The 22,285-nt window shown below is 38.8% G+C and overlaps 1 protein-coding gene across 1 annotated transcript in view; it reads left to right on the top strand.

Annotated features, from left to right (window-relative positions):
• The window catches only part of DYNC1LI1 (dynein cytoplasmic 1 light intermediate chain 1), a 49,581-nt gene that overhangs the window by 25,857 nt on the left and 1,439 nt on the right, over positions 1-22,285 (top strand). The window contains exons 3-12 of the mRNA XM_038002960.2: positions 2,487-2,603; positions 3,288-3,518; positions 7,172-7,341; positions 11,083-11,176; positions 14,137-14,272; positions 16,016-16,127; positions 19,238-19,297; positions 19,426-19,470; positions 20,092-20,212; positions 21,127-21,282. Coding sequence (XP_037858888.1) covers positions 2,487-2,603; positions 3,288-3,518; positions 7,172-7,341; positions 11,083-11,176; positions 14,137-14,272; positions 16,016-16,127; positions 19,238-19,297; positions 19,426-19,470; positions 20,092-20,212; positions 21,127-21,282 — 1,242 coding nt within the window. The remainder of the gene's footprint in view (positions 1-2,486; positions 2,604-3,287; positions 3,519-7,171; positions 7,342-11,082; positions 11,177-14,136; positions 14,273-16,015; positions 16,128-19,237; positions 19,298-19,425; positions 19,471-20,091; positions 20,213-21,126; positions 21,283-22,285) is intronic.

Here is a 22,285-nt window from a genome sequence, read left to right as displayed (position 1 = left end):
ATTTGCTTTTCGGTGCCTGGCTTGTTTTATTTAACACAGCAGTCCCCAGTCTTTTTGGCACCAGAGACTGACTTCATGGAAGACAGTTTTTCCATGGACTGGGTGGTGATGTTTCAGGATGAAACTCTTTCACCTCAGATCATCAGGCATTAGTTAGATTCTCCTAAGAAGCATGCTGCCTTGATCCCCAGGTATGTGCAGTTCACATTAGGGTTTGGGCTCCTATGGGAATCTAATGCCAGCACTGCTGATCTGACAGGAGGCGGAGCTCAGCGATAATGCTGTTGGCTCACCTCCTGCCCCATGTGGCCTGGTTCCTAACAGGCCACAGACTGGTACCCGTCCACAGCCCAGGGGGTTGGGGCCCCCTAATTTAACATAATGAAGAACCTTCCAGGTTCATTCATATTGTTGCATATCATGGAAATTCTTTCCTTCTTTGAGGCTAAATAGTATTGCATTTTGGGTACGTGTGTGTATAATATATTTGTGTGTATATATTATATGTACATATACATATGTACATATACACACATACACATACCAGATTTTCCTTATCTATTCTTTTGTTGATGGAGTTGATGGACAATTAGGTTGATACCATATCTTGGCTATTGTGAATAATGCTGCAGTGAACATTGGGAGTACAGATATTCTCTTTAATATATTTACTTCCTTTGGATTTCTTACTGTCACCTTTTTTATTGCCTATGTAAACGTACAGTTATTACTATGAAGTATTAGAAAATGCTTCATAAAAAGAACCAGTCTGCCCAGTGCAATTGAATATGGACTTGACTGCTCTGGGATACTTTGAATTTGGCGTGCCTGTGTGTTGACTCTCTTTTCTGTTCTGTCTGCTTCACTTGGCTTCACCTTGGCCCCAGCAGGATTATAAACACCATTGCAGAGGTGGGCACTGCAATCTTGTGGCAGCATTCAGATACAAAGACCTAAGACGTATTTTTTTTTTTAGCTTAACATGAAAATGAAGACAATTTTTAAATTCTCAGAGAACTCATAGATCTCTAGGAATAAGTCCTTAGATCCAAGCAACTCCAGTTTTATATCTATAAATACTATTACTATGATTCTAATAAGTCCATAAACAGTAACATATAAGTAGCATTTAAATACTCACAATATAAAAAAAGCACTCACTGAAACATTGAACAACTAGCCTAGTTTTGTTTTGTTTTGACAAGAGCCTCGCTCTGTCGCCCAGGCTGGAGTGCAGTGGCGCAATCTTGGCTCACTGCAACGTCCACCTCCTGGATTCAAGCAATTCTCCTGCCTCAGCCTCCTGAGTGGCTGGAATTACAGGTGCACGCCACGGTGCCCGGCTAATTTTTTGTATTTTTAGTAGAGATGGGGTTTCTTCATGCTGCAAGGCTGGTCTCGAATTCCTGACCTCGTGATCCACCTGCCTTGGCCTCCCAAAGTGCTAGGATTACAGGCATAAGCCACCGCGCCTGGCCTAGTTAGCCTAGTTAGCCTAGTTTTAAACCTTTTTAAAAAAATACTTGTGTCAAGTTTAAATCACATGATTTTCTGCCATTAACACTTTTAAGTCTATTTTTAATTTTTGTCTGTTGTACATTCCCCCTACACTTTTTCTTGCCCAACTTTTTATCCCCATTTTCTCCCCATCCCTCCTGTGATGTATTTTTTATGGCTTCATGGTTCTGGTAAGGGTCACAGTTCCCTGTCCTGATGTTCAGGGAACTGATTGATGCACCATCCATCCCCCTTGATTGGCCCTTAGGTGGACATATAACTCAAACTGGGCCAATTAAGAGTCTTTAACTGAGGTTCTTCAGAGTGAAAGCCAAGAGTAAGAGTCTTTTGTTCCTTGTAGATTAAACTGGGATGACATGAGAGTGGAAATTCCTGAAACCTAAGGTGTTTCATTTTACCTTCTCATCTCCTGAAAATTATCCATAGAGGAAGTCATTTGCAATAGGATAGGACAAGATTTAACAAGACCGGGAGGGAGAATCCTGGTCATGATGGAGTCTGCATCTTTATCTCTTTTTTTTTTCTTCAGACAGAGCCTCACTCTGTTGCCCAGCCTGGAGTACAGTGGCACAATCTTGGCTCACTGCAACCTCTGCCTCCCAGGTTCAAGCAATTCTTCTGCCTCAGCCTCCTGAGCAGCTGGAATTACAGGCATGCGCCACCATGCCTAACTAATTTTTCTACTTTTAGTAGAGATGGGATTTCACCATGTTGGCCAGGCTGTTCTCGAACTCCTGACCTCAGGTGATCCGCCTGCTTCAGCCTCCCAAAGTGCTGGGATTATAGGTGTGAGCCACCGCACCCAGCCAAGTCTGCATCTTTGATACTGTAGTTGCTCCATTATATTTCATCAAATTGTCTTTTTGGTTGAAGCTAGTTCCAGTTGGGTCTTTCACTTGGTACTAGAAAGCATCCTTAAATAATCTGTGTTGTAATTTATAAGATGTATCCTTTTTTTTTATATCTAGGTGAAGATGGAGCCGGAAAAACAAGCTTAATAAGAAAAATTCAGGGAATAGAGGAGTATAAGAAAGGAAGAGGACTGGAATATTTGTACTTAAATGTGCATGATGAAGACAGGGATGGTGAGTGTCATTTGTAACAAATTTCTGAAGTCTGTTGTGAGGTGCATTGCCATTCACATTAGTCTTTGATTTTTTTTTTTTTTTTTTTAGTGTGTAATTTTTTACTAGAAGTTCTGTGATGTCATGCTGGTCAAGAAATAGCTATGTTTAGGCATACTTTTATTAATTTGGGATTGGGATTCGTATATGATACTTTTAAGCATCTTAAGCTATCCTGGTGTGCAGATATTTCTTTCCTGCCATACTTAAAGAATCTCGATTTTTCAGCTCATGTTCCCTCAGATAGTGATTGTTTTGTTGACTCCCATTTCACCTTCTAATTTTCTGATAAAAATATTATCTACTCAGCTTTTATCTGTTAGCTATTTTTTCTTCTGTAGATCACTTGCCTTCTCATTTTTGTATATAATATCTTGGTATGCATATCTCTATCTGCTGATGGTAAAAACATAAACAAGTTATGCATCCTCTGGTTTTAGATTAAGAAATATGAAGTAGAGGATGCTACAGTGAAGTCATTTTAGGCCTTTAAATAAATTGGTAGATGGCCTAAATTGTTGAATTTTGTCAAAGCCAATAGCACATCTCCTGTGGAGATGCACTAAAATACCAAGTGGTACTGTTAGCTGGATGATGAAATTACTTAATCTTGTTGCCTTGGTTATTTTGTTTTGTCTGTTGTAGATCAAACAAGATGTAATGTATGGATCTTAGATGGAGACCTATATCACAAAGGCCTCCTTAAATTTTCACTGGATGCCATATCTCTGAAGGATACCCTAGTTATGCTGGTTGTTGACATGTCAAAGCCTTGGACTGCTTTGGATTCTTTACAGAAATGGGCAAGTGTTGTTAGAGAACATGTTGACAAACTGAAAATCCCTCCTGAAGAAATGAAACAAATGGAGCAAAAGTGTAAGTAGTCTAGAAATAGTAATGTAGGTTTCAAAAACAAAGTGTCTCAGCTGACTTTAATCATTAGAAATTTTTGACTATGAAAAAGGTTTAATGAAGTAAGCATATTGTAAGTACTTTTTTTTTTGAGACAAAATCTTGTTCTGTCACCCAGGTTGGAGTGCAGTGGCGTGATCTTGGCTCACTGCAACCTCTGCCTCCTGGGTTTAAGCTATTCTTCTCCCTCAGCCTCCTGAGTAGCTGGTATTACAGGCGTCTGCCACCATGCCCTGCTAATTTTTGTATTTTTAGTAGAGACGGGGTTTCACCATACTAGCTAGGCTGGTCTCGCACTCCTGACCTCATGATCCATCCCCCTCGGCCTCGCAGAGTGCTGGGATTACAGGCGTGAGTCACCGGCCTGGCCTGTATCTACTGTTTTTAAAATTCTATTTAGATGATGTGCTAGGTTTTAATATAGTTTCAAATTAGAAACATAAGACACAATGGTAAACTGTTTAGTAGAGATGCCTTGTCTCCTTGCCAAAAAGCTGTGTGTGTTCATTTTGGAAAGTAGCTTTGCAGGGTGAAAAAATGGAATCTTTCTTCAGCTGCTCATTTTCAGCAGTTTCATTTTTTAATTAGTAATCTTACTGACCTTGTCAAAATGAAATGTGCCTAGAAAGATGTTGACAGTATACATATAAAGATATTTAAATGGTTTTATGATTTACAAAGTACATATTTTATACATGCTCATGTGAATTGGAGATTTTTATGGGAATTATGAAAATTATATGAGTCATTGCTAACGGGTTTGTAAGCCAGTAACATTTTTTATTTACTTTTTTAAAATTTTTGAGTCAGGGTCCCACACTGTTGCCCAGGCTGAAGTGCAGTGGCACAATCTTGGCTCACTGCAACCTCTGCCCCCCAGGCTCAAGCCATCCCCCAACCTCAGCCTCCCGAGTAGCTGGGACTACAGGCACGTACCACCATGCCTGGCTAATTTTTTTATTTTTTGTAGACATAGGGTTTTGCCATGTTTCCCAGGCTGGTCTTGAATTCCTGAGCTCAAGCGATCCACCTTGCTCAGACCCCCAAAGTGCAGGGATTACAGGCATGAGCCACCACATTCAGCTGCCTGTAATATTTTTTAATGTCACTTAGAGTTCTTCATTTGCCAATATCGTGCTTTGCATAAGAAAATACGTAGGTGGGCCAGGTGTGGCGGCTCACACCTGTAATCCCAGCACTTTGGGAGACTGAAGCAGGTGGATCACGAGGTCAGAAGTTTAAGACCAGCCTGGCCAAGATGGTGAAACCCCGTCTCTACTAAAAATACAAAAAAAAAAAAAAAAAAAAAAAAAAGGCCCGGCATGGTGGCGGGCACCTGTAATCCCAGCTACTTGGGAGGCTGAGGCAGAGAATTGCTTGAACCTAGGAGGCAGAGAAAGACTCCGTCTCAAAAAACAAAAAAAAGGAAATACATAGATGAGCTCCTTTGTTGTTATTTACTGACAGTAACTTTTAAAGAGAAATTGACAGCTTGCTGGAATTTATGTGTAAGAAAACAGTAAAACTTGTATGTACTAAATCATTGAAAGGGATGTCTAAATACTTTTAATTTTGTTTGTTTGTTCGTTTACTATTGCCTGTGGAGTTTTTGTTGTTGTTCTTCCCTAAGTCTAGATTTATCCTAGAGTAGTAGTTGTTCAACTGTGGTTCCCTGGACCAGCAGCACTAGTATCAGTATAGCTGGGAACATGTCAAAAATACACATTTTTCACTCCCCATCCTGGACCACTGAATTAGAAACTCTTGAGGGTAGAAACAGTAATCTGGGATTTGACAAGCCTTTGAAGTGATTCTGGTGCATGATAAAATTTGGTAGCCACTGTTAAAATTTGGTAGCCACTGGTAGCCTCTGATCTTAAGCAGTCACCAGGGCTGCTGAGGGTAAATACAGACCCCTGTGTTTCTGGAGGGAACGGTGCCCAACTGTTCGGGATTCCCTATTCCTTGACCCCATGTAAATTCAGAACAGTTTTCCTCCATATGAGTCAGTCTTCATGATCCAAAGATCTGGCTCATAATTACTTAAAGAGAAAACACACATTTTTTTTCTAAGTAAGTAATAATGCACATTCTTTGTTTTTTGAAAATTGAAAATAGGGCTGGGCTCAGTGGCTCATGCCTGTAATCCCAACACTTTGGGAGGCCAGGGCAGGCGGATCACAAGGTCAGGAGTTCAAGACTAGCCTGGCCGATATGGTGAAACCCTGTCTCTTCTAAAAATACAAAAATGAGCTGGGCGTGGTGGTGGGCACCTGTAGTCCCAGTCCGTTGGGAGACTGAGGCAGGAGAATCACTTGGACGCAGGAGGTGGGGGTTGCAGTAAGCCGAGGTTGTACCACTGTACTCCAGCCTGGTGACACAGTGAGACTCCATCTCAAAAAAAAAGAAAAAAAGAAAATAGCCAGTCACCGTGGCTCACCCCTATTATCCCAACACTTTGGTACGCTGAGGTGGGAGGATTGCTTGAGCCCAGAATTCGAGACCAGCCTGGGCAACATAGTGAGACCCAGTCTCCACAAAAATAAAATAAAAAGTTAGCCAGGTGTGGTGGCACATGCCTGTAGCTACTCAGGAGGTTGAGCTAGAAGATCACTTGGGTTAGGGCTATAGTGAGCCATGATTGCACCACTGCACTCCAGCATGGGTGACAGAGCAAGACCCTGTCTCAAAATAAATCAGTAAATCAGTAAATCAGACTTTTGTGTATTTTTCCCAGTATTTTTATTTCTAAGCTGGAATCATACTTTGGCTTTATATATATCTCTTTTAATGTTACTATTTCCTACAATGTTAAATATTCTTTGAAAACTTGACATTTTATAGTTGTGTATAATTTTTTCTCATACACCATTTTAATCCTATGCTATGGACAGTTTGTTTCTAAATGTGTTTTGCTTTTAAACATGAAGAAGAGTTATATGGAAATCCCTGTGTGTGCATAACTGATTATGCCCTTGAGAATTCCTAGGAGAATAATTACTGAGTCCAAACATACATTTTCAAGTCTCTCGTTATGTTCACATTTACTTTATATTTTTTAGTGACAGTTTTGACAACCTTGCAAATAACTCCTAAAAACTGATCGGCACTGGTAATATTTCGTTAAGTTGTACCAGGGTTGCAGAATGAGCATGGACCAAGATTGAGCCTAGGTAAAAAAGGAGAGACCTGAGTAAAGGGTTTAGTGAAAGGAGTTAGTATTAGAAAATCATCTAGGCTATCTTTTAAGTTGTGGGATTTTTTCTCCCACATTTATTTTTGTTTTATCCGTATAGTGCCCTTTGTGAATTAGAGAAGGTAGAGAGACAAAACTAATTGTGACTTGGCCAAAATAGTTTGCATAAATTGAGCCAGGTCTAGATAGAACCCTACTTTGTAGAGCCATCCCATGCAGTAGTAGTATTCTGCCTCCTAATTATTAATGTGGGTTTGTCGTTTGTATATTCTCTTTAAAATAGGTTTCTCAAACCCTTTTTGTTTTTTCTCTTACACAAGACTAAGTATAAATTGGAGTAAATTTTATCTTTAGATTATGGCAAGAAAAGTTACCTGCTGAAATAAAGCAATTTCTAAATTGTGTTTACTTTGATTTTCAGTGATTAGAGACTTCCAAGAATATGTAGAACCAGGAGAAGACTTCCCAGCTTCTCCCCAGAGAAGAAATACTGCGTCACAAGAGGACAAAGATGACAGTGTAGTTTTACCTCTGGGTGCGGATACACTTACACATAACTTGGGCATTCCAGTACTAGTAGTTTGCACAAAGGTTAGTTTGCTTCCTAGGGATTCTGCTACTGATATTCACTGAGGATGAACAACTGTTTTGTTTTCCAGGTTTTTTGGAGTTAACACATTAGTCTCCTAGATGATTTTTTGTTAACAAATAATAGTTTAAAGTATTGAATGATATTAACATGTTGCTTTTGTGGTCTTAATTATAGTTTCTTTGAAAGAAAATGTTATTTCAAATACTCATGATTGAATTTCATTTTCATAATTCCCATTGAACTTCATTGTATGATCAGTCAGTTTAATAGAAATAATTACAGGTAAAATGATAGTTTATTGGTTTTTATAAACTTGTTTTTCAACATTTTTTTTTTTTTTTTTTGAGACAGAATTTTGCCCTTGTTGCCCAGGCTGGAGCACAATGGCACAATCTTGGCTTACTGCAACCTCCACTTCCCAGGTTCAAGCAGTCTCCTGCCTCAGCCTCCCCAGTAGCTGGGATTACAGGTGCCCACCACCACTCCCAGCTAATTTTTTGTATTTTTAGTAGAGATGGGCTTTCACCGTGTTGGCCAGGCTGGTCTCAAACTCTTGACCTCAGGTGATCCACCCACCTTGGCCTCCCAAAGTGCTGGGATTACAGGTGTGAGCCACCGCGCCCAGCCTCAACATTGAATTTTTATATGTTCTCTAATATCAGAGGATTATGTACTTAAAATAAACTTTTAAACTTGTAGCAGTGCTCATTATATGAAGTTGACATGCAGTTATCAAGTGTTTCTGGTTTTTAAAAAGGTTCTGATAGGATCACTATTATCAAAATTATATTATTGGTTATTTCACTGTATATGTTTTGTAATAAAATTAAGTTTCCTTTAAAAATAATTAATAGAAGACCAGGTGCGGTCGCTCAAGCCTGTAATCCCAGCTCTTTGGGAGGCTGAGGTGGGTGGATCACGAGGTCAGGAGATGGAGACCATCCTGACTAAAACCGTGAAACCCCTCCTCTACTAAAAAAATACAAAAAATTAGCTGGGTGTGGTGGCGGGTGCCTGTAGTCCCAGCTGCTCGGGAGGCTGAAGCAGGAGAATGGCGTGAACCTGGGAAGGCGGAGCTTGCAGTGAATCGAGATCATGCCACTGCACTCCAACCTGGGTAACAGAGCGAGACTCTGTCTCAAAAATAAATAGTTAATTAATTTAAAAATAATAGATCAGCTGGGCGCGGTGGCTCACGCCTGTAATCCCAGCACTTTGGGAAGCCGAGGTGGGCGGATCATGAGGTCAGGAGATCGAGACCATCCTGGCTAACACGGTGAAACCCCATCTCTACTAAAAATACAAAACATTAGCCAGACGTGGTGGCGGGCGCCTGTAGTGCCAGCTACTCGGGAGACTGAGGCAGGAGAATGGCATGAACCTGGGAGGCAGAGCTTGCAGTGAGCCGAGATCATACCACTGCACTTCAGCCTGGGTGACAGAGTGAGACTCTGTCTCAAATAATAATAATAATAATAATAATAATAATAATAATAAAAATAATAATAAAAAGATCAAGTTCATGTTCTCCCCACTTGGTCCTGAGTGTTATTTTTACTGTTTGTAAGTCATGGAATAGTTAAGAAAATGACAGAACCTAAGTCCTTTTCAGACCTGAAATTAATGCTTTTTAATATGTAAAATTTGCGCATATAAAATTAAAGGAGGGTATAGAATTTATTCATTGTTGGAGTAAAATTGATTAAAATATTTAAAACCTACCTTAGGTTTTACTTTACTACAAAAATGATCCATAACAAAGGAATAGAGTGACAGCATTTAAAATAATTAAGTTAAAGTCTGCCATCTGCTTTCAAGTGGTGGTTCTGGTATAGTTGTTACGTACACCTTTTCTGTAAAATAGTATCTTAAAATCTCACACTGAAATCCTTCTGTGTGATTTGTTTTTTATTTTGTTTCGGTTGGTGAAGAGCTGTTTACTGAAAGTTGGTTCCATTTTACAGCACTACTTGCCTTATGAAAAATATTAAAAGAAAAATGTTAAGCTTAAAGGGTCTGGAATCAGTATCAAGTGAGTCATAGAGTCATAACATTTTCAAACCAGAAGAGATCATCTACTGTATTTCATAAAATCTAAGACACTATCAGATGTATTTCAGTTTATGAACTTTTAAAATGGGTTAGGGGTATGGGGAAATGTGTGTTTCCAAAGGGAGAGAAGTGTGGTGGTTCAACGCCATCAGTTTAAAGACTCCAGAAATGGAGATTTCAGAGTGACTAAGTTTCTTGTCTTAAGTCCAGATTCTCTGATTTCAGTTAAAATATTATTTTATTTTATTTTATTTTTGATATGGAATCTTGCTCTGTCACCCAGGCTGGAGTGCAGTGGCGCGATCTTGGCTCACGGCAAGCTCCACCTCCTGGGTTCACGCCATTCTCCTGCCTCAGCCTCCTGAGTAGCTAAGACTACAGCCCCCGCCACCACGCCCGGCTAATTTTTTTGTATTTTTAGTAGAGATGGGGTTTCACCGTGTTAGCCAGGATGGTGTCAATCTCCTGACCTTATGATCCTCCCGCCTCGGCCTCCCAAAGTGCTGGAATTACAGACGTGAGCCACCGCACCCAGTCTTAAAATATTTTTATTTAATACTAAACCACCATGCCTTTCCAAAAGTGTCGTTAAGTCAAAGTATAGTAATTATTTTTAATCATTTGAAATCACTGTATTTGATAAAATGGGCAATGAAATGCTCATTATAATTATGTAATGAGACTGTTCTGTGCCATATATATGTTTTTATTTTCATTTTTATGGAGAGTTTTGCTATGTTGCCCAGCTAGCTTTGAACTCCTAGGCTCACTCCTCCCCACTCACCCTCCAAAGTAGTACAGATGCGTACCACTGCACCCTGTTAGGTCTTTTTTTGTTGTTGTTACTTTGTTTTATTTATTTATATATATATATATATATATATATATATATATAGTGTGTGTGTGTGTGTGTGTGTATATATATATGTAACAAAAAAATACATAGCAAATTTAACCTGAAACTAATATTGGGTGTAATGACCATTATTAAATGTTTATTTTTATATTTTACACCTTCAATTCAGAAGTGTTTTGGTGAAATTATTTGGATGTTGTGATATTTGAACATGACTTCTTTGTATTTTTCTTAGCATTTTTCTGTAGCAAGCAGCATTCAGAATTGTCTTATTGATTGTACGGGTGACATTTCAAAAATCAGTTGTAATTCCTTATTTTGTTATTAGTGAGATTGTAATAAGAGTGAATAAAAAGCACCAGAAAAGAAGGTCACTTGAGAATTATCAGATAAACACAGGAACAAAGAAGAAATGGTGAGAAGTAGAGACTCCCTGGATATGCAGAAGTGTTTTATAAAACTAAAATGGATGTTAGATCTTTTAAAACTTTGTTCCAGGTTATATAAGTAGTTGAGTTAGCAAATATGATTTCTTAGAACATGCTAGGCTTGTTATTCTTCCTTCCCTTCTGTACTAAAACTTTCTCTTTGGTATTCTGACCAGATTTAACGTTAACATAGAAGTTAATGCTTTTTAAAAAGATAAAATTATCCGTTAGTCCCTCCAACTAAAAGTTCATAGAGTACTTGATATTCTGTGTCCTGCTGTTCATTTACCATATCAGAGTGGTACTTTTATGATGTTCCCCTATCCAGAATTGAACTGTTTAAATTACTATATTTAATTTTGATTATTTTAAATGTATTATTGTTAATTATTTTAACTTAACAGTGTGATGCCATTAGTGTATTGGAGAAAGAACATGACTACAGAGATGAACATTTTGATTTTATTCAGTCACATATCCGAAAGTTTTGTTTACAGTGTATCCTTTTAAATACATTTATTGATTCAGCGTGCCACTTTACCTTTTTTTGTTTTTTAAAGTTAAAAGAATTAAATTGATGGACTTGAGAAATTCTGTAAACATTTCTCCTTCTGCCTCTGGTTGGAAATTTCATTTTAATTCCCAAATTATTTATATTTGGATATTTCGAGATAGAAAAGCAAATATTGAAGTATGTTACTTTGATTTGCTGTGTTTAAAGTATGCTTAAGAAAAATAATTATCAATTGTATGTGGAAAAGTCTAGTAAGCTGTATGAACAGATCTGATTGAAAAACTGTATTTGTTGGTGGGTGGTAGGGCAAAGTCAATATTGCATTTTTTTGTGTTTTCATTTTTAATTTATTTAGTGTGTTGTCATCTTCTCCACGTATAGCCTAACAGTGGTTTCAGAATCTGGGTCTGCCTATCTAGACATATTGGATTAGAGTATTCCAAAGGGAGGCTGGAGAATCATCTATACTTTAGAAACCTTCCTGGAAAATCTATCATAGAAAGTCTTGTTAATCTAGATTGCAAGGATTAGGTAAGCCAGTGAGTAGTAATTACATCTAAAAGAGGGAGAAAATGAAAGTTAACAGTGAATACTTTTTAGAGACTTTACTGTTGAAAACTTAGTTACACCTTGAATACACTGAAGAGTAAACTCACCAACCCTCTTGGATCAGATATTTTGCAGTTGCATTCCCCAGCCAAAGCTTTTGAGTCTGAAACGTAATGAAATGATATTAGGAATAGATAGTAATGAGTAATACACACATGTTTATAGTGTCTACAATTTATAAATCATTTTCATTAGTGGGCATTTAATTTAAGGACCACTTATAGAAAGCCTGAGTAAGATCACTTGACACTGATAGTTTCCCTTTCCCCTTTTCCCTTCTGTTCTTTCTCTTTATGGGCCTTTCTCTTTTGTCACCAAATGGCTGAGTTGGTTGAGTTAAAGGATACTAGTCTACCATAATGCCTTCAGAAATAAAATAAAAAGTGGGAGTAATTGTAGTATAGGTATCTGTAGCCCTTTTTTAATGTTATCTTTGGGGATTAGAAAATTTGAGAATAAACAGTCTCTTTAATCATTTATTTAATGCTATACTTAAAAATGTAAATACAGGGCCGGGCGCAGTGGCTCATGCCTGTAATCCCAGCACTTTGGGAGGCCGAGGCGGGCGGATCACGAGGTCAGGAGATCGAGACCATCCTGGCTAACATGGTGAAACCCCGTCTCTACTAAAAATACAAAAAAATTAGCTGGGTGAGGTGGTGGGCACCTGTAGTCCCAGCTACTCGGGAGGCTGAGGCAGGAGAATGGTGTGAACCTGGGAGGCGGAGCTTGCAGTGAGCAGAGATCATGCCACTGTACTCCAGCCTGGGTGACAGAGCAAGACTCCATCAAAAAAAATAACAATAATAGTAATATAAATACAGAAATGTAATCAGAAAGGAAGCTTTCTACCAAAATAATTAGAGACCATTAGAGCCAGTTGATTTTAAAAGATTACAAAATGTGAGAAGTCATCTCAAAATAATGAGGTATGTATTTATCAGTGACTGACAGTGACAGTTCAAAATCACTTTTATTAAAGTTTTAATTGCAATGTAAGTTTTTCAGTTACAGAAATGTTTCAAATTATCATAATTTGGTTTTCTTTGTGGGGAAGGTCATTAATGCAAAGTTCATACAGTTAAACTTTTGCCTAAGATTATGTTTGTCTCTACCATGTTAAAGTTTCATATCAAAGTAAGTTTAGTAAGTTGTATTTAGCAATACTGCTTTTAGGTTTATAAGCCTCAGGTCATGTCCCAGAAAATATGAGCATCCCAGTTAAGAAGTTAGACTGTACTCCCAGCATTTCCCCCTCGGCCTAGGTCACCATCTCCCTTGGAGAAACAAAGGCCAGTGCTAGAATGTGGGTTGTCATTAGAACTTCTGGGAGCCACTCTGAACCCATCAGTGGTCAGTGGTCACATTGTCCACGTATGTCTTAATATTTACATCCACTGTGTCTTTTGGATAAAAGGTCATCTTCATGTGAGGTTGTGTGATTTCAAGTTTTGTCATGAAATGTGCTTTTGCCTTGGGTTATTCCTGAAAGCTTCCTCATTGGTACCTGCTGGTTCACCTTTCAACATTGGGTTTCTGAGGCCGGGCGCGGTGGCTCAAGCCTGTAATCCCAGCACTTTGGGAGGCCGAGACGGGCGGATCACGAGGTCAGGAGATCGAGACCATCCTGGCTAACACGGTGAAACCCCATCTCTACTAAAAATACAAAAAACTAGCCGGGCGAGGTGGCGGGCGCCTGTAGTCCCAGCTACTCGGGAGGCTGAGGCAGGAGAATGGTGTAAACCCGGGAGGCGGAGCTTGCAGTGAGCTGAGATCCGGCCACTGCACTCCAGCCCGGGTGACAGAGCGAGACTCCGTCTCAAAAAAAAAAAAAAAAAAAAAAAACATTGGGTTTCTTTTGCCCTCTGCAATGAGTGTCCTGAGCCTTATCCCTGAAGTCTTAATTCCTGTGTTTAGTAAAAACTACAAAGAGGCAGTGTTACATACCATTTTTGTTGAAAAGGCAAACAAAACAGCTGTTGATAAGTAATATCCCCTCCATGAAGTTTAGGAAAGTTAAAGTCATAAAAATTGTCCTTTCATGTGCTTTAAATATAGAAGTAGTAGTAGTGTCAGTATTTCTAGATTTACCTTTACTTCTTAATGAGACTTCTACCTTCCTAAGTTAAATTGATCATGTAAAAATTCTTTTATCAATTGTAGCCCATATGAAGGTAGTATTTTTTACTTTTGAAGTTCTTGATTACCATATAATATACCTTTAGAGTTATTTCTGAAACCAAAATGCATAGAAATGAAAGTTAAGCTGAAAACAGAATTTTATGGTATTTGCTCATGATATTTGTCCAGAATTTTCTTTAACCATATTATTCAGATGGTGCAGCACTTATTTACACTTCAGTAAAAGAAAACAAAAATATAGACTTAGTATATAAATACATCGTTCAGAAACTATATGGATTTCCCTATAAGATTCCTGCTGTTGTTGTGGAAAAGGATGCAGTATTTATGTAAGTGCACTCTTAAATACATAATTTTATCATGTATTATTGCTACTATTTGATGGTGAATCATTATTTTCAGTTTTGAGTTGGGACCGATAGACCTTTCCATGATGAGTAAGTGACAATCTATCTGTTCCTAGATTGGTTTTTGTTTATAACCTGTCTTGATTTATCTATTATTGCCTTTTAGATTTACTGCTGGCCTGAGCCCTTTTTCAAAGGTTTTTACTATTATAGCTAAACTGTCTACTGGGTGCCTGTATTAGTGTATTGTATCTGCTTATTCTTTTTTTTTTTTTTTTTTTGAGACGGAGTCTTCTCTGTAACCCGGGCTGGACTGCAGTGGCCGGATCTCAGCTCACTGCAAGCTCCGCCTCCCGGGTTTACGCCATTCTCCTGCCTCAGCCTCCTGAGTAGCTGGGACTACAGGCGCCCGCCACCTCGCCCGGCTAGTTTTTTGTATTTTTAGTAGAGACGGGGTTTCACCGTGTTAGCCAGGATGGTCTCGATCTCCTAACCTCGTGATCCGCCCGTCTCGGCCTCCCAAAGTGCTGGGATTACAGGCTTGAGCCACCGCGCCCGGCCATCTGCTTATTCTTTAATTGATTATGATAGATAAATGGCCAAATATGTGATCTAGACATGCTTTTAAAAAGTTACCTGGCTGAGCACAGTGGCTCATGCTTCTAATACCCAGCACTTTGGGAGGCCAAGAGCGGATCACTTGAGGTCAGGAGTTCGAGACAAGCCTGACAAAGATGGCGAAACCCCCTCTCTAATAAAAAAATACAAAAATTAACCCAGGTGTGGTGGTGTATACCTATAGTCCCAGCTACTTGGGAGGCTGAGGCCCAAGAATTACTTGAACCTGGGAGGCAGAAGTTGCAGTGAACCGAAATTGCACCACTTCACTCCAGCTTAGGTGACAGAGCGAGACTCCATTTCAAAAAAGAGAGAAAAGAAAAAAAAGTTACCTGAATAGTCCAGGCGCAGTGGCTCGTGCCTAAAATCCCAGCACTTGGGGAGGCTGAGGTGGAAGGATTATTTGAGCCCAAGAGCCCAAGACTAGCCTGAGCAACATCGTGAGACCCTATATCTACCAAAAATTTAAAAATCAGCCAGGTGTGGTGGTACGCGCCTGTGGTTCAGCTACTTGGGAGGCTGAGGTGGGAGGATCACTTGAGCCTGGGAGACGGAGGCTGCGGTGAGCCATGGTTGAGCCATTGTACTCCAACCTGGGCAACAGAGCAAGACTCAGTCTCAAAAAAAAAGAAAAGATAACTGTATAAAATTAGGAGGTAATAATTACTGCCCCCTTCCCCCAAGTTAACACCAATGACATTTGTATTATTGGTAATCTTTTTTTGAGACAGGGTCTCACTCCTGTCGCCCATCCTGGAATGCAGTGGCGCAATCTCGGCTCACTTCAGCCCCTACCTCCCAGGCTCAAGCAGTTCTCCTCTCTCAACTTCCTCCTAAGTAGCCGGGACTACAGGTGTATGCCACCATGCATGCCCAGCTAATTCTTTTCCTTTTGTATTTTTTGTAGCGATGGGGTTTTGGCATGTTGCCCAGGATTTCATTTTAAGTAGAAATTAGTAAAACGTGGACATCATAATAAAAAGCTAATTCGTTTTCCATAATTGTTCAAATTGACTTCATAAAAGTGTTCCTTTTACATGATCTTGGACTGAATGAAAAAATGACTATATAAACGCTTGAGAATTTACCATATGTATTTCTTTCCAGTCCAGCAGGGTGGGATAATGATAAGAAAATAGGAATATTACATGAAAATTTTCAAACATTAAAAGCAGAAGATAATTTTGAAGACATCATAACTAAACCACCTGTTCGAAAGGTAACCATTTTAGTAAATAATTTCAATATTTAGACTTTAGACTGAGGGGAAGTCCATACTTCAAGATTGAAGGTAGAAAGGCAAAAATGTTCTTTTTCCATTTGGAGGCTTTCTAAGTATAATTTGGGTGTGTTTCTAATGTACGGTTTACATAAGGATTTGTTTTAGCAAAATATACATCAGCTATTCAGCTAATTAAATCTCTGCCCTTGGCATATTTATATTAGCAATTGTTAGTGCAGAATCCATATTCTAATATAGTGCCTTGGAAATCAGAGATTGGCATGAGTGAATATGTGGATCTTACAGAGCTTGAATAGGTAGAAGCCGTGAACTTTCCAATCTAGAGCTTGGCCAAAAGCCAAGAAGACATTGCTAGAATAATTCTGTTGGTTCTCTCTTTTGAGGCAGGTCTTGGATCTTCTCTCCAGTTAGTTACCCACATTAGCTCACAGCTATCCGAGAACTTGCAATTTTTTATATTGTTTTAGTTTTTTTTTTTTTTTGAGACGGAGTCTCGCTGTGTCACTCAGCCTGGAGTAAAATGGCATGATCTCAGCTCACTGCAACCTCCGCCTCCCAGGTTCAATCAATTCTGTCACCTCAGCCTCCCAAGTAGCTGGGATTACAGGCACCCACCATCTCGGCCAGCTAAATTTTTTTGTATTTTTGTAGAGGCGGGTTTCACCATGTTGGCCAAGCTGGTCTCGAACTCCGAACCTCAAGTGATCCGCCTCCCTCGGCTTCCCAAAGTGCTGGGATTACAGGTGTGAGCCACTGTGCCCGGCCCAGTTTTAGTCTTAACTCTGTTAAATCAGATCCCAGAAGATACACTGCTTTCCTGTATCTTGATTTCATGTTAAGCAGTGTATAGTGTTCTGTAGGTAGAGATGTTTCTGAAAGCTCTATAAAAATGAGTATTTGCATAAATAGACTATCCCTAATCTGAAAATCCAAAGTGCTCAAAAATCTGAAATACTTTAAGCACCAACATGACTCTCAAAAGGAAATGCTTATTGAAACGTTTTGGATTTTCAGATTATGGATGCTGAACTGATAAGTATTAATGCAAATATTCAGCAATCTGAAACACTTCCACTTCTGGTCGCAAGCATTTCGGATGAAGGACACTCAACTTGTGGTACTTCTCACTGTCTGACTTTAATCTTGACATACGTATCAAGAAAAAATAATTTTGATTTAGAGTGTTCAGAATCCAAACACTCATAACATAAAGCATCCATCTTCTGGGTTATTGTTAGTAATAAGAAAAGGTCAGCCAGGCGCGGTGGTTCACACCTGTAATTCCAGCCCTTTAGGAGGCCGAGGTGGGCGGATCACGAGGTCAGGAGTTCAAGACTAGCCTGACCAACATGGTGAAACCCTGTCTCTACTAAAAATACAAAAATTAGCCAGTCATGGTGACGTGTGCTTGTGATCCCGGCTACTTGGGAGGCGGAGGCACGAGAATCACTTCAACCCAGGAGGCGGAGCTTGCAGTGAGCTGAGATGGCACCATTGCACTCCAGCCTGGGTGACAGAGTGCGACTCCAAAAAAAAAGAAAAAATGAGGCCGGGCGCAGTGGCTCACGCCTGTAATCCCAGCACTTTGGGAGGCCGAGACGGGTGGATCACCAGGTCAGGAGATCGAGACCATCCTGGCTGACCCGGTGAAACCCCGTCTCTACTAAAAAAAAATACAAAAATCTAGCCGGGCGAGGTGGCGGCGCCTGTAGTCCCAGCTACTCGGGAGGCTGAGGCAGGAGAATGGCGGGAACCCGGGAGGCGGAGCTTGCAGTGAGCTGAGATCCGGCCACTGCACTCCAGCCTGGGCGACAGAGCGAGACTCCGTCTCAAAAAAAAAAAAAAAAAAAAAAAAAAAAAAAAAAGAAAAAATGAAAAGGTCAAATGAAAAATCAGTTGGTGTGGTATTTGGTTTGGATATTTATTAAAAGAAATGCATACATAAAAATAAAAGAGCAAAAATATTTTGCATTCTTTTACTAACAGATTATGCTTTTTTAATTTATCTTTTTCTTTTATTCATTCCACAAATATTTATTGAGTATCACCTCAGGCCCTGTTTAGGTTCTAAGTGCTAAATGGGAAGGAGAGTGATACATACAATAAACCAATACATAGACACCTGTCAAGTAGTGATAAGTGCTACAGAAATAAAGCAGGGTGTAGGGAGAATAAGCGAGGGGACTGAGCTGTGAGGCATGCTGTTTATGAACGCTGGGGGAAGGTCTTTGAAAAAGAGGGGAGAATGCTGAAAGCAGAGGGAACTAAAAGTGCACATGCCCTGAAGCAGAAATGTATGAGGAAGACAGAGCAAGAAAGAGCTGTGAGGAACGTTAGAGTGCTAGGAGATGAGAGGCAGAATTAAGTTATTGTGGGTCTTTTATCATTAGGCTACAGTAAGGACTTTAGGTTTCATTCTGAGTTAGACGGAAAGCGATTGAGAGTTTGAGCAGGGGAGTGATATAATCTGACTTAACCTTTTAAAAGAATCACTGGCTCCTGGGAAGAAAATAGATTGGGTATGTGTTATACAGCAAGAATAGAAGCAAGAGACTTTGCAATTCCTTTTCCTAATTACTCAGCTCATAGAAGAGCTATTATATTTTGATTTCGGAGAAACAAGGGACAAATTGCATTTCACTTAACTAGGATATTACTGGCCCTTTTAAAACACCGTAACTGCTGTTTAGCAGATTTTGTAAGCATGATTAATATGCTTGTGACTCTAGGGTTGTGCTGTTCAACACAGTAGCCACTTGCCTCATACGCCTTTTAAATGTAAAATTAGATAAAATTAAAAATCAATTCCTTAGTAACACTAGCCACATTTCAAGTGCTCAGTAGCCACTGGTGGCTAGTGACTGCCATACTGAACAGCAGAGATATAGAACATTTCTAGAACTGTAGCTAGTTACTGGACATCTCTGCTGGAGGCCTTGGGTAGGGCAGCTCACATATGTGAACGTAAATATAGTATAGGTAATGTTCAAATTCTTGAACTGTTTTTTAATTAATCTAGAGAATAAGTTACTAATGGTGTTAGCATAATATATTAAACTTGCTCATTTGTGCATTGCTCATTTCAGTTTGTACATGAGAAGGAAATTATGGCAGAAGATGATCAAGTGTTTCTTATGAAGCTACAGGTATGAAATTATATCAGAAGCAGACTTAGTATGGTTAATAAGTAAACTGTTCTTGTGTGTATTTTTTAAAAAAATACACCAGTATATGCTATGAATGTCTAAACTAGGATTATTTTGGTTTTTTTCAGTCCCTTTTAGCAAAGCAGCCACCAACTGCAGCTGGAAGGCCTGTGGTCAGTATTACAAATTTTGACAAAATGATTAAAATGCAGTACATACTATTTTAGTTCTTTTTTCTTAATTATGTACATACTTCATATGGGTGTGCTTTGATATAAACTTGAATTCAGAATTCTTCTGTAATTTGTGAGATTTTAAAAGTGTAAAGATCTATTGGTAACATTTGTTGTGTGTCAATACTCAGCCATTTATGTGTCATTTTACAAATTCTCACAACCACCTTATGAGGCAGGGCTGTTATTAGCCCCATTTTGCAGATGAGGAAATGGGAGCCTTAGGGAGGACATTGTGGCTTGCCTGAGATTATAAAGCTAGTAGAATACAAGTCCAGATTGGAAACCAAATCTGACTCCCAAGCTTGTAACTATACATCGTCAGTCAATATGTTCTTTATTTTCTATGAAAGGAAAATCAGTATGTTAAGATGTAATGAGCCTCTGTCTGGCATTCTCTCATAATGAGGACAGGATTGCTAACAATTTGGTCAATGACTTGCATATAAAAGTACCAGCAGAACAGGGGATAGTTGCAAAGTAATTTCTTTTTACAATAATAACTTTTGTGAAAATGGAAGTTTCAGGTTTTTATAATTGTATTTTCCTATTTTTACATAGGATGCCTCACCAAGAGTCCCAGGAGGCTCCCCGCGAACACCAAATAGATCTGTATCATCTAATGTTGCCAGCGTATCGCCCATCCCTGCTGGGTCAAAAAAAATTGATCCAAACATGAAAGGTACATCTCTTTTTAGGAGATAACAAGACGATACATTTTACGATAGAAATCTAAAATTCCACCTTTTGCCATAACTATTTTCATTCTTGTGCAGTATCTTTTAGGCTTCGTCTCTATGGACATATAATCTCATAGTTAACCAGACTGTAAACCATTTTACAGTGTATTTGTGATGTATCATTTCCATGATAGAAGTTTTGTTATATTTAATCACTTTCCTGGTAGATCATTGAAGAAATTCACAATTTACACTATAGTAGGTAATCTGCAATTAACATAAAGAAAAAAATGATATGCATAATAGTTATTTCTGTAGGAACAATTGCCATAAGTGGGATTAGTAGGTCAAAGAGTTTATGTTTTTATGCCTTTGGATAATATTCTTTCAAATGGATTATTCAACTTTGCATGTCATCAACATTGAGTGCTGCAGTTTTACCACAACCTGATTAACATGCTTTAAATACTACCTAATAAGAGTTTTTCCCCTAGTATTTTCCTTCTATTTTTGTTTCTCTTCTGTGAATTTTTTATTGCTATCATTTGCCCATTTATCTCTGGGAACTGCTACTGGTTTAGGATACCTAATATTTGAGACAATTTCTCAACAGTTCTATTTTTAAAGAATTCTTTTCAAAAGGGAGATATATATTAGTATATAACATCTTTTTGTTTAAAATACCTTTGACCTTTTAAAAATAACATTCTAATTTTTAAATAATTACACTCTTAAAGTTTACTCATTAAAGAAATTACTCAGCATCAAAAGATCAAACTAGACTTGAATTTGGAATATAAAACTCTTAAATTTTAAGTTTATTAATTTTCTGTGTGTGATTACTATAATAATAATTTATGGAAAAATCTTATGTTTTGACTAAAGCTTTTTGTTTTTTGTTTTTTGTTTTTTATAGCTGGAGCTACAAGTGAAGGCGTTCTGGCAAATTTCTTCAACAGTTTGTTGAGTAAAAAGACTGGCTCTCCAGGAGGCCCTGGTGTGAGTGGTGGTAGCCCTGCAGGTGGGGCTGGAGGTGGAAGCAGTGGTTTACCGCCATCTGCCAAAAAGTCAGGTATGCGTATGGGGAGCAAGTCACTTTTTTTAAAATAACAGCTTTATTGAGATACAATGAAGTTCACTGATGCATAATTCTGTGGTTTTGGTATCTTTACTAAGTTGGGCAGGCCATTACCATAATCTGATTTTAGAACATTTTTATCTCCCCAAAAGAAATCTTGAATCTTCTCTCTTTCTTCTGTGGATTTGCCTATCTGGACATTTCATGTAAATGGAGTTATACAATGTATGGCTTTAACAAATGTTTTTGAAAGTCATACATGTTGTAATATGTATCAATACTTCATTTCTTTTTTTTTTTTTTTTTTTGAGATGGAGTCTCACTCTGTTGTCCAGGCTGGAGTGCAGTGGCATGATACTGCAGCCTCTGCCTCCAGGGTTCAAGTGAGTCTCCTGCCTCAGCCTCCCGAGTAGCTGGGATCACAGGCACCTGCCACCATGCCCAGCTAGTTTTTGTATTTTTAGTAGAGATGGCGTTTCGCCGTGTTGGCCAGGCTGGTCTCAAACTCCTGGCCTCAAGTGATCTGCCCACCTCAGCCTCCCAAAGTATTGGGATTACAGGTGTGAGCCACCACACCCAGCCTTCATTCCTTTTTAATTGCTGAATAATATTTCATTATATGGCTATACCACATTTCATTTATCCATTTACTGGGTGATGGACATCTGAGTTTCATCTGCTTTTTGACTATTATTAATATGGTGCTGCTTTGAACATCCATTTTTGTGTGGATATTTGTTTGTAATTCTCTTGGGTAAGTACCTAAGTGGAATTACTGGGTTGTGTAGTAACTCGGTTTAAACAAAGGTTTTGAAGAACTGCCAGAATGTTTTCCAAAATGCTGTATCATTTTAAATAGTCATCAGCAGGTTAGGAAAGTTTGTTTCTCCATATCCTTGCCACATTTTTATTGTCATCTATTGTTACCACTCATCTTCTCTAGATGCTAAATTTTGGTGCTGTTTTCTGTTTTACTGTTCTTATTGTCTTGTGCCTT

Source organism: Chlorocebus sabaeus, chromosome 15 (assembly GCF_047675955.1).
Source record: "Chlorocebus sabaeus isolate Y175 chromosome 15, mChlSab1.0.hap1, whole genome shotgun sequence".
NCBI classification, from domain to species: domain Eukaryota; kingdom Metazoa; phylum Chordata; class Mammalia; order Primates; family Cercopithecidae; genus Chlorocebus; species Chlorocebus sabaeus.
The sequence above is the reverse complement of the archived record's forward strand: the minus strand, read 5'-3'. Positions and strand labels throughout refer to the sequence as shown.